The following is a 12,988-nucleotide window of genomic DNA, read 5'->3' on the forward strand; positions in this document are numbered from 1 at the left end:
ATCATTTGTAAGTAATGTTATTAGCAAGTGTACATTTGCATTATTTGAAATTATTTTATACATTTAATTTTATTCCAATACCTTCAAAATTATTATTAACATCAATATTTTATTTTGTTTTATAGTACTCCATATTTTAAAGTTCACTCATGCGAATATTCAATCCTTAAAGATATTTAGAATGTTAAATTAAGATTGATTTTAAAGTTCAATGACCGCAAACTTGCAATTCTTAAGATTGATTTTGTAACGTTATGATCCATTATACATATATATAGACAGTAGACTTCATTGCCAGATTTACTGAGAAAAAATGGTTATGATAATAAAAGAAGCATGCAACAAGTAAATAAGATAAGCAAGCCCCAGTCTACTCAATGCACATAAGGTGCAAACTACAATGTAGAAATGATAAAGCCACCAAAACTCATGTTGGTTTCAGCAAGAGCACGAACTCAGTAAAATATTGAGAGGTTCACAGATGGAGCTGCAATACGATAACTAGCACGTTACCTGTACGTGTTTTTGTACCGCTGAGACGTGTAAACAATGCCAATCACACTTGCACACTTCTATCCAAATGAGAAAATTGCACTAATGGGTATGAAACAAATTTAAAATTTATACACAAATACAACAGAATGCTACTTGAGCATTTTAACATAAAAGAATCAAGGCCGGAGATGGAAGCTGGTGAGTTGAGAGTGCGAAAAGAGAGCAGCTTATGAATGTAAACTGATCAAAGCTTTAACAGTGTGGCAGCAGATATACAGGCAGACTGAGTTCTTTGCTACAGATCAATTGGTGTAGCAGACTCAAAAATCAAAGTAATGCTGTCTTTAATGAGTTACACCCCCACCTCCATTGTCAATCACACTGTACAGTATGCCCCACACAATGTGGGTTAAAACGTCGAACCCCTCCTCGAAAACTCCACCAGGTCAGCTGAATCTCTTTTCTCGAGTTGAGGGAAAATGCCAAAAAAAAGAGTAACTTCTCCTGAATAGCTGTTTCATCAGCTATACATAGACAGAGAGAACTTCCGACTTGATAGTAACAAACATGCTCACTGACAGAAAACGGAATCCAACTCCCAAGTATCACCGCAATTGATGATATATCATAATTGTTCACTGCCATGAAACCATATATCCTCAAGCACATAAAAATACAATCTCCAACTGAACTGTCAAAGGTCTCATCCATGCTCATAATATCCCATTTAAGACTCTCTGGTAGTAGTCATACTGACGCGTCCGCCATGCATCCAAGCTACTGCTGATCAGCGAAAGGACCAGAGACACACATTGCTGATACAGGAGAACAATGTTTGTGAAGGGATGGACAATAAATAAATAGATTACAACAAAAGCATATTGGAGGGGGGTGGGGGATCAAACCTCCTCTGTCAAACTAAGATGAAACCGTTTCCTCAAGTTCTGTATTGTCCGGGGACCACCTTTGAAACAAGGGAATTCGGAATCCTACAAAACAGGGGGAATGGGATCAGATTGGGTGGTCAAAACTATGATGCTGCTAATAATTTACTCATGACGCAGGGGAAGAGATCCTCATTCCTCAGTTATCTTGTCTTGTGGGCTTAAATAAAGCACTCTGGAAGAAACATGGATTACAAGCAACCAAACGTTATACATATGAGAGATATAGCTTTATATCAATATATCATACAAAGTTAAACGCCAGTAGATCGCTACCTTTCTTAATGGTCACCATGAAATGAGATGAGCTAATTATTAGCAGAATAAATCACATCACTGTTATTATTTTCCATGTTTCCCTATCTTTTTTAGCCTTTTATTAATAACAAAACGCATTGTACTTGTATAATAAAATAAGTGAAGATTTCGCACCTTATTCAATCTTCTTAACGTTATGTGGACCTACGCAACTTCACCATTAATTACTCCTTATTTATAATTAAAAAGGCTATCTTCAAACATTCCCTATGAATCAAAAGTTCAAAACTTTTGTAGAGAATTTGAAGTATTTTCATTTTCATTTGTATATTCCTATAAGCATCAGACTTTTTTGTTATGATATGACTTCAATGGAGTATTGGAGTTTAATGTCACTTCAATTTGTCTCACCTACAACGAAGATAAACTAATGTGAAGATGTTTATTTAACAGGTCTGCATCAACCGGGAAAGATTTCGTAGCACATGGATGAAATTTCGTTATGAGCAGATTATTTATCATCAGACAGACAATTGAGAATACATTTGCTGGATCGGTAGAATCTTCTCCTCCCATCAATACACTATTGTTCCACCCAGGTTCGTAGGTTCTTAAAAAGAAATCAGACATTAATTTTGTTCTGGTATCTTAACAATGCTTTTTACGCACATTTCCAATTAACTTATAGGAGAAGCTACCGCCTTTAACTTTCTGATGATTAACAATCTCACTCTCATCGTCACGAAAAATATGATTGCAGACATTATTATGCAACATTCCTTCACATAAGGTTCTCCTATGAGTTAAAAGAGGTTCAAGAAGGCCAGAGACAACTTCCCAAGCAGATTTTAACAGAAGGTTCCAGACAGAGACAACTCTGTAGAGTGTAGATAGTACTAATTACATAACAAATACTGTCACGTAAACACACCACATATTGGTCCACTGATCCACCTATATAATAACCCTTTAAGAATGCAACACGGTGAAATGATTACAAATACTCCATCATGAAAAGTTTATTGAGCAAACAATAATTTAGAAAAAATCGGATAATCTTACCTGCAACATCTCGACAAGAAGAATTATGCGCTCCGCATGTTTGCGACACGTTAGAAAACCTTGTATGCATAAAACCTGAAAAATATAGGTCGACAACAATAAGATATAAACACAAGACTGGCCTTGACTCGTGCACATTTGATCTAGAGGACAAAGTACACCACTTACCTTAAAATAATCGAAAAATTCACTCGGGATTCCCTCAGCATCAGAGTCCATGACCTAGTACAAAGCAACAGCTGTGTTTCATTCATAAAGTTTTTTAGCTTACAGAACCCAAATGACCTGAAAAATGTGCCTAAGTGAACTCATACATAGTTTCATACTCGTAAGGAAAATGCTAGCTTTATAGGCTGCATAAAAGAATATCTTACCTCAAGAAGTTCACGGGTTAGTTTAAATGGTGCACTTTCAAAATTTACACCGCCAGGTGAATTAGAAAGCATGAAACCAAAATCTATGTGTATAATATGGCCTTCTTCATCCAACAACAAGTTTCCATTGTGCCTATCTTTCACCTGGGGAAAAACAAAGAAAACCCTCATTAGATCACTTGTAAACAGAATGATCAGAACAACAGTAAATTTAAAACACAAATCAGTGTCCATTTCCAGGTGTATATCCTAAGCATGATAGGAAGCCTACATTCAAAAAAGAAAAAAAAAACACAAAATGTGTTTTATTTGCTAATTTCACCGAGGTAAAGAACCTTTTAATAATATATGAATTTGTCAGTAAACTTGATAGATGACATCAATTAAAACTCCTAATGTTCATCACATAAACGGATAAAACCATTAAGCGATAACACAAGCATGTGAGGAAGACAAAAAAAACATGCATTGTGGAGCATGAAAATTCTCAATATAATACTCTTAAAGTAGAATAAATAAGTTGTGATATTCTGATATCCAACATTCACCACTAAATATGTGAATTTTTAGAGCAGATAGCCAGCTCATATTAAGTGTTATCTTTTTAGCAGCTGCTAAAGAGAGAAAATGAGGTTTACCTGTAAAAGGTAGCATACTAGAGAGTATCCGGCCATGCTTTCAACAAAGTTCCTCTGCGAAGTAGAAAGACATCTCAGAACTATTGAGTCACACACTAGCTAAAAGAAAATTCATATGGAGCCCATAAAAGAAGAATAACAAATTTCATAATTGGTATTTTAATATCGGTTTTCTCCACAAACTGGTTCCATGATTAAAAAAAAAAAGGACTAGTAGTAGGCTATACATGCAAAACCGTATAATTTTTAAGAAATTAGAAGTACCCAACGAATCCTTTTTTTCCAAATTAGAACTTGGGTCAACTCTTTGGTGTCAAATTGTTGACTCGGGTTAGATTTGAAAGGAAAAATCAATTCATTGCATTCATTTTTGCAAATAGTCATTTATTTCATATGAAAATAGGGTTTAGTGTATTAATGCATAAGATAAGTGTATTAACCCAATTCTACTAACAAGGGATGGCAATGTAAGTATTCGGCTAATTTTCATCCACGATGGCACGGTAGTGAGAGTACAAACAAAGCTCCAAATCTTTTGAAGACCAAGCATGATATCAAATAAAAACGTACTCCCTCCATTTCATAGTAATGGAGGCAATTCTTTTCGGCACGCAAATTAGGAAAAAATGTGTTAGGTGAGTTAAGTAAAGGAAGAATAAAATATGAAATGAAAAAGGTAGAGAGATGTAGAGATAATAAAGTAAGAGAGAGTAAAGTAAGTGAGAAGAAATGTGTTGACTTTTACTAAAAAGGGAAATGACTCTATTACTATGGAACGTACCAAAATGGTAAAATGACTCCATTACTACGGAACGGAGGGAGTACTACCTAGTTCCAATAGCAGATCACATAAAATTTATAATAAGTAGAATTTCACAATTTTTGGGTTTGGTAACTTAAAGAAAAAATGATATACAGATATTCAAATAATATAGTAACAAATGGCAAAGCAGTTCTACTATTACATAACTCCTAAACATAATATTAACCAAAGAACAATATCCACAAAGACAGTTCAGTAGTGACAATTCAATTTTTCAAAATTAAACAGACCAGAATCAGGGTTACCTGAGAGAGCTTGAAGCTAGGAGAATTTTCTTCATACTTGGCAACAAAGAAGTCGCGCAAACTTGAGATGTTTGGAAACCTACTTTTGATTGAATGAAGTGATGCCTGGCGAAAATAAAAGAGCAGAAATAAGGTTTCATTCAAGATAAAATCCATAATTTAAGGATATTTGACTAAATTTATGAAGCAGTATAACTACCGTGTCAGGTATGGTTTCAATAAGAGCTGTATAAGAAGAAGTAACTAAAACTTCATAAGGGCGCAACCACAGTGGGAGACCAGCCTCCTGAAATATATCTAGAATTGCAAAGTGATGAAAAACCATTCAATATAGGTTAAAGTAGGAAGAAAGTTGAAGCAAAAAATTGGGAAGGAAGTGCACATTAAAATCCAGCATCATTATCGCACAACTATGAATTAAATTAGACAGTGACCTAGGGAAGCGTAACTAATATAATGAACTCCATGAAATAATTTGATATAAAAAACTCGGAGGTAGATCAAGTGCCTTCATGTGAATATTCCTGATCATCACAGAACTTAACATGATAACTGCCTTTTTTGCTCAAAAATGAGAAATATCCACTCATTTTGTAAGCCATCACATGATTCCTATTTATTTTGCTTGTGTGTGGAAACCAAATTAGTGGCATGGATCAAAAGAAAACTACTATATATGCAACAGCTAAGTCATTTATATAATTGTTCATGGATGATGTGATTACGAGGCCATTCTTGATCCTCACATTAAGTGCCTAGATAGATAGGGATTATGAGACCCTCAGATATCCTCTATGATGATTTCTCAAACAGTCTCCTGGCATGTCAAAATCACCACTGGATACACATTTCTAACTAAGCACATATGATACTTAAAAGAATAATGACCAAGGAACACCTGAACATAGTAGTACTGAGGCCAGTGGGCAGGCAGAAAATGTAAACCTAAATTTCTCTTGGGAGAGGGTCACTTACCATAAAAGTGAGAAATAAGTTGTACAGCCAGGTGTTCCTGCCTACAGTCATCCCCACTCTTCACAATCACCTAGATAATACAAGAATCAAATAAAAAGTAATTCAAGGGAGAAAAGAAATATGATGGAACAAGTACATTGCAATGTACTTTCGGTGGAAGAACATAAGAACAAGATTAACAAGTATGAAACTTATACATGGCACAGTTCGCTAGAAATAGGGAGAGAAACATCAATTCATAAAATATGGCAAGAATTGTGAAAAAAAATGAAGCAATCATGATTCATAACTTATTTTGTCAACGCATATACGGTGTAAATATTAGTCAGGCAATGGGTTTCCGTGCCAATACACCCAGATAGATCAAAGCTATCAAGTAGATATCATATACTCCCTCCGTCCCGCAATAGGAGTCCTATTTGATTATGGCACGGGTTTTAAGAAATGTAAAGAAAAGTGGGTTGAATAAGTTAGTGGAATAGGGGACCCACTTATATGTATTAGTTTTATAATAAAATGTGAGTGGAATAAGTTGGTGGATGTGGAGCCTACTTGCCATTTATGGTAAAAGTGAAATAGGACTCTTATTGTGGGACGGACCATAATGGCAAAACATGACTATTATTGTGGACGAAAGGAGTATATTATAGATAGAACTACTCAAAATTAATTATATCTATTGGCTTAATTTCTGGTTTTAATTACACAGAGAGAAGAAAAAGGGTAGCAAGCATGCAGCAGAAGAAATAGAACCCATGTAGTACTTTCCAAGACACATAGCATGCATGATATCTGCGTTATTTTCCGAAAGATATTCATCCAACTTTCTTCATGTGAGACAACTCAATTATTAGATTGTTATTTTATGAGGCAACACAGTTAATTTGAGTATTAAGTTATAAACAAATCCAAGCTATCCTTTCTGATATATTACAAATGGTTGTCTCGTGCGGCTGTGTCATATACAAATACAAAAATTTTCTTTTTAGAAAAGAAGACAATCAAGAATAAGAAAATTATGTCCCTTTGATGTACGTATGGAGCAGCTATGAAATTTTATTATTCAGAAACAAAGAGTTGATGTAACTTACAGAACGCAAATCCCACCCAGGTAGTTTACCATACAATGAGGCGTTGCATATTCTCTCCCTCTTAACCTCCCAAAGTTCACCAGCTAATGCATCACTGACTTTGGGGTCACCCCCATTAGCAACCTAATAAAATTGGAATATATATAATGACAACCCATGAAAACATTTACAATGAAATCAGGCATTTAGACTTTTGACAATATATTCACCTTTGGTTGTGCATCTGATGAATCCTGACCAGCCCCTTTCAAAGGAAGCCCTGGAGGTGCTTCTCCTTTCAAAGCAGCAGCCTTTGGGTGGGCGTGGAGGTTACAACCAATGAATATCAATATCTCATATAGGAAGGTGGCACATAAAGATCTGCCTTAGTAAAAGGATATTCACTGAGAAAATTTACATGGGAAGATTACCTTGACTTCCTCGATAGCCACAGTGCTTGGAACACGGCGGTGCTCCTTCCGGCGAGGCAGATCTTGGTCCACTATGTCATCCATGCTAATCCCAGGTTCAGCTGACAAGACAACCCTTACCCATTCTGAATCACAGTCAGCCTCTCTGGTCCAGCCAGCATCAGTAGCAGTAGGCTCAGCATGGTCCAGTTGCTTCTCAACTGAGAAATTAACACGAACAAATTTCACTTTGGCCTCCCATAACTGAGCCATTGCTTGGTCTATAGCTTCAGAGGTAGACCTGGACATCCTATCATAACCAGTATGGTACATATCCTGCCCTGTCCGCAAAGGATACGCCCATGGTGGTGGCTTTGGCAAAAGTGCATCTCCATTTGCCAATGGAATTCCTCCTCTGGACAGCTTTTGTGAATTTGATCCATCCTTAGAATTACTATTTGAAAAGATGCAGAAAAAATCATAAAAAAAATTATTTATCATATGAAAGAAGAAACATTATAGGTATCAACCTAGCTTATTCTGGGAACAAAACTCACCTGGGAGCTTCACTCTTCAAAACCTCAACACAGATTAAGTAGGGAGCCTTTTCTCTGGAATTTAGAAGAACAGCTTCATCTTCGGGTATGTGAACCACACGATACATACCCCTTCCTATTGGAAAGCATATTCCTGAGAGATCACCATATAAATTGAGCAGTGAATCAATCTCCCCCAGAGATCTAAAGACGCTAATGAGGATACAGTTATTTGTTTGGTGATACACAAGTGACAGCATAAAAGAAATGTGCTGACATGCATAACAGACAAAGATAAACTAGATTATATGCAGTCATAAGACCAACAAATCTTGAAGAAATGTTATTATACAATTATACACTGAACACAAGTAAAAATTCATAATGCATTAGCTCCATAGTTCTTGCATTCTTTAACAAGTAACAAATTCAGCTATTCCTCCAGTTTATATCAGTCTCTGCATGCACAGTCGATTGTATTCCAAAAGCTAGATGCATTAACTTGCCACCTAGTTCTTTAATCATAAAATTTAGGAATCCACATGCAAGTATTAGCATTCATGGGTCATAGAGTATTCATCTAAATGAAGGAAACTGTTGAGAATCTGGGGACACAATCCGAAAGCAGAGCCCTACTGGGGCGTGCTCTCAGAGATAACCAAAAAGTAATATTCCACATGAAACAGAATAAGCACACGACTTAATAGACTTTGGAGATAAAATAACAAACAAAGGGTCCAAAGCTAAAAGAAAGTAATCACTCCCAAGCTTTCAGAACTCAGCAATTCATTAGACTACAACAAGCTGGCGAAATTAATTTTTAATAAAGCCATAGAGGTTTCTCGTTGAAGAAATCCAGAGCACCATAGAAGACAAATAGAAAGGCAGAATGCTCAACAGCTCAAGTAAAAAGAAGGAAATCAGATATTCTGAAAATCCAGGTGAATATTTTACCAAAGATGAGATAGAACAGTAAAGAAAGCAATCAAGCATACACAATTTTCCTAGCAAAAAATCTACATATTCAAAATAGATATTTTAGTGTAAGGGCAAGCTGATGTATAAAACATGAACCAATGTTAAATTTCGTTTACCTCCACTGTTTTGTGCATCATCTATATGTGCATTGATTTCTACAAGCGACTGAAAGAATGCAAGAACAAAATGTTCATTAGATGGATGAAATTTGAGGATTTTGAAGGAAGCAAATAGAAAATTAAGACAACCTCACGAAGAGCAGATTTTCGATCTTCAACAGGAAATATATCAACAAGGCCATAAGATGTCTCACATAATGTTTGAACAAAGTCAAGTGATTCATGATATGTCCCTTTTCTAAACAGTGATGCACTGTTTGGCAGAGGAGGTTTGGCATTTGACTTTTCCTTTTGCTGCTTTGGTGAGCCAGGAGAGTTCTGCAAAATGAAATACCATTGCTATGAATTTGTTAAAGAAGCCAATTTATATCAAGCATTTCTTAATAAATCATAGGAATGAATCTCTGCTAGAAATATATGCAACTCTAATTATATAGATTAAACAATACCCACAAGAATTATTACAATTACCTTCCTTGTAGGACATAAATGATACATAAAAGATAGTACCCTAAAATATATCCTGATTCCTGAACAATGATGCATATATTTATCCGAAAAGGTCAAAATCCATGATCTACCATGGTTTGAAAGTAATCAAAGAAAGCAGTTCTGTTTCTTTAACCATATCAAAATTGCCATCATTTTACATAATCTTTCAGTATACCTTATTTTATTTCATCTCTGTTCATGAATAATACTAGAGGGTCTAATCACTCATAAGTCAGCCACATAAACAGACATTTTGACGAAATACATTGAGCTAAAGAAGACATGTGACTCAATCAAGAGCAACAGGGAACATCATCTAAGATTAGATAAAATATAGAATACTGCATCTTCCCCTAAAACCTGTACACTGAAATTTTTTAACTCATTAGCAAATTAATTTAAATTTAGAAAGTTAAACCAAGTAATATTACTGCCAGTTGCGGTAGACAGCTATTGATCAATAATATGTTTTCTTCCAGGGTAGAGAATTATTGGGTTCTCATTCCGAAGGAAAAATTTATAATTCAACAATTTCGACTATGATAAGCATATAATGTAGGGAACCCTAACTTAACCAAAACCATGGTCAAAGGTAAAATGTTGACTCTCACTTATATGTTATTCCCCACTTTCATGTGGAACCGATCTGGGAATCCATACCCCTTTAGAATCGGATGTCGATGATCTGCAAAAGGGTGGCAAACTCAAATACAAGGCCCATCATCCATTTGCTGCCCCTTGGGCTCACATTTTCGATGGCGCCCCTTTGATAATTACACCTAGAGAGTACAACTACTCCAAAATATATAGATTTCCAAGCTCGAATTAGGAAATACTTTACTGCACCCAATTACTCCTGACACTAATATTAACACCCAGGGAAACAACTATTTCAAAATATAGATGTCCAAGCTAGAATCAGGAACTACTTCACTGCACCAATTACTTTGAAGATGACATCCTAACACAGAGTATCAGTAGTAAACAATTTTCATGTTTTGGAATGTTTCAGGTTCTTATTTAAATATGGGGAACAACTGACCACTTTGTTCTTTCTGGAGCCATAGAGTTCAGAATCCTCAACAGAACGGTCACGATCCTTGAACAACTTCCGAAAAAAGCTCTCTGTTCCAGGACTGCTTTCATGCGTATTACTGTAATGGCCGTTGGTATTCGCCTTTGAAGCTTTGGAGTCTTCTGGATGAATACGAAACGACCTACGGAACAACGCAAACTCTGACTGCTCCTCATCTTCACCATTTGCATGTCCCTTCCTGTCCTCATCATTCCACTCCGAATCTTTCTTGTCTTCATTTTTTTCTTTAAATAGTTTCTTGAAAAATCCTTCTTTATCAGGATCATCACCGGGCTTTGATGCTCTTTCCAAATCATCAAATTTATCACTACCATCCTTCCTGTCCTCAAATTTGTCCTTAAACAGCTTTTTGAAAAATCCTTCTCTTTCATCATCTTCTGGAGCTCTGGACAAAGTTTTTTCCTCTGCATCACTTTTACCTTCGCGAAACAACCGTTTAAAAAATCCATCTGAACTAGTGCTAACTTCCTCCTCATCTTTACCACTCAAAATCCTGCGAAAGAAACCATCTTTCTCCGACTCATCATCATCCTTATCAACTGACTGCTTCACATCTTCATCTCGACTACTACTCAATAACCTCTTGAAAAAACCAGCCTCTTTGTCATGCTCCTCCTCATCTTTACTTCTATCCACCGACTTCTTCATCTCCTCATCCCGGCCATCCTTTAGCAATCTCTTGAAAAACCCACCTTCCTTCTCAGGATCTTTCTCATTCTCCTTAGCCAATGATTTTCTTGCATCCTCATCCCGACTATCCCTCAACAACCTCTTGAAAAACCCACCTTCCTTCTCGGTCTCCTCAACAAACTCTTTGTTCTTATCCCCTGACCTTCTCACGTCCTCATCCCGACTATCTCTTAACAACTTTTTAAAGAATCCACCATCCTTGTCAGGCTCCTCATCTTCCTTCTCAGCCGACTTCCTAAACAATAAAGCATCACGAACCTTGGCCCCTGGGATGAACTTCTTAAAAATCTTATTACTCTCATCTGGCGATCCTAATACCTTACCACCATCATCCTGAGATATCCCTGATGAGGGTGAAAATGACATAGACCGTGATGGATGTGTACTACTCGGAGGCGGTGAAGATGTGAATGACAGCAACTTCTGTTTAGAAGACAACAACCTATTCAGCACCTGATTCTTACCAATAGGACTACTGCTACTACTATTGATATTACTAGAAGATGACATAAAACCACTACTCCACGACGTCTGAGGTTTAATCAAAGGAGGCCATTCACCCATCAAAGTAGCTGCAAACTGGCACTTCTCCTGAATCCTACTAATCCCCTCGTTATCATCTACATCTTCCAACTCCGCCATCAAAAACCATTGTACTTTAAGCGCAATTTTGAGGGATCTCGAGCATATATCAATCACAAACTTATCGAGTGAAGGGCTAGGTTTGTGGATTAACATATAGCAAATTTGAAACAAGTAGCTCTCGATGCCGGAGAGAGGAAGAGTGTACATCCGGTTGCACAAGTAATCTCGCACCCCAGGATGATCGTGCTTGTAGAGGTAGCTGACCGCGATCCATTCGCAGAAAAAGGAGGAATCGAAGAACCTAATCAGCCAGCCGCTCTCACCGATGCTCTCACTGGTTGGAATCGTCCGCGTCACCTCGCGAGGTGACTCGGCCCACTCGCCGAAGGCACGCGTCAATCCCAGTAGCCTCGCCATCGTCAAATTCTTCTGCTCATCCTAGAAATGGGCATCAATCAATCTCAATCCAAAACCCCTAATTTTGAGAATTTGAAGTGATATCCCCTGAGGCACAGAATAGAAGATGATGTACACAAAGGGAATTTGGAAATTGGGGTTTCTACCGGCGCCGTGAAATTGGCCGGCACCAGCGGTATAATGGGGAAATGGTGGTGGTGCTAACGTGCGCGGAGGGGGGAATTCCTTTTAAATTGATTTTTTCTTTTTCAAGTTTCGAGTTGGGTGAGTGACGGCGATGGCTATTTCTCTTTGTTGGAGTCGAAATTTTATTATTTTTTTAAAATAAAAATATATCCATATCGATTTCAATTTTTAAATACTCCAATTTATGGGGAGTCGAAAATTAATTATTTTAAATTAAATATATATGTGGATTGAATATTCTAAAATTTATGTAAGACAGTAAATTTGGAATGGATCACCTATAACATTTTCTGGCACTGCAATTTGAATTTTGAAATCAATGTCCTTTGTGAAATTTGTAGTGTAAAATTATGACTCTCAAATCAACTTGTCATCTTGAATTCAGATCCTATATTTGGACACGAAACATATACAGACAAGGAGTACTACTACTACTACTACACCACTAATACTTATATACATGATCAGATGCTTTTGCTCAAAGCTGTACATGCATGCGCACACACACACACGTTGTGAGTTTCGTTTCATTTTTCCCTCATGTGCTTGGCTATCTGATTCACCTTCTCTTGCAAATCAGTGACAACCACAGAGA

At 36.7% G+C, this 12,988-nt stretch overlaps 1 protein-coding gene across 1 annotated transcript; it reads right to left on the reverse strand.

Annotated features, from left to right (window-relative positions):
• Nucleotides 1-430: 430 nt before the first annotated feature.
• Nucleotides 431-12,461, reverse strand: LOC125204196 (phosphatidylinositol 4-kinase beta 1-like). The gene is made up of 16 exons (XM_048102770.1): nucleotides 10,462-12,461; nucleotides 9,057-9,245; nucleotides 8,925-8,973; nucleotides 7,852-7,984; nucleotides 7,316-7,748; nucleotides 7,115-7,195; nucleotides 6,906-7,028; nucleotides 5,815-5,884; nucleotides 5,039-5,136; nucleotides 4,840-4,944; nucleotides 3,772-3,825; nucleotides 3,134-3,277; nucleotides 2,928-2,981; nucleotides 2,760-2,834; nucleotides 1,401-1,484; nucleotides 431-1,310 (listed from the first exon to the last, which is right to left on the reverse strand). The coding sequence occupies exons 1-16, from the start codon at nucleotides 12,205-12,207 to the stop codon at nucleotides 1,209-1,211; spliced, it is 3,540 nt and encodes a 1,179-aa protein (XP_047958727.1). The 5' UTR covers nucleotides 12,208-12,461; the 3' UTR covers nucleotides 431-1,208.
• Nucleotides 12,462-12,988: the final 527 nt, after the last annotated feature.

This window comes from Salvia hispanica, chromosome 2 (assembly GCF_023119035.1).
Source record: "Salvia hispanica cultivar TCC Black 2014 chromosome 2, UniMelb_Shisp_WGS_1.0, whole genome shotgun sequence".
Classification (NCBI taxonomy): Eukaryota; Viridiplantae; Streptophyta; class Magnoliopsida; order Lamiales; family Lamiaceae; genus Salvia; species Salvia hispanica.

Bases quoted from the DNA above. Each gene is read 5' to 3' on its own strand.
- LOC125204196 (XM_048102770.1), bottom strand. From the start codon at position 12,207: ATGGCGAGGCTACTGGGATTGACGCGTGCCTTCGGCGAGTGGGCCGAG. The intron at 5,137-5,814 runs GTAAGTGACCCT...TTGCAATTCTAG, and splicing joins ACTTATTTCTCACTTTTATG to ATATATTTCAGGAGGCTGGT. The intron at 4,945-5,038 runs GTAGTTATACTG...TATTTTCGCCAG, and splicing joins TTGAAACCATACCTGACACG to GCATCACTTCATTCAATCAA.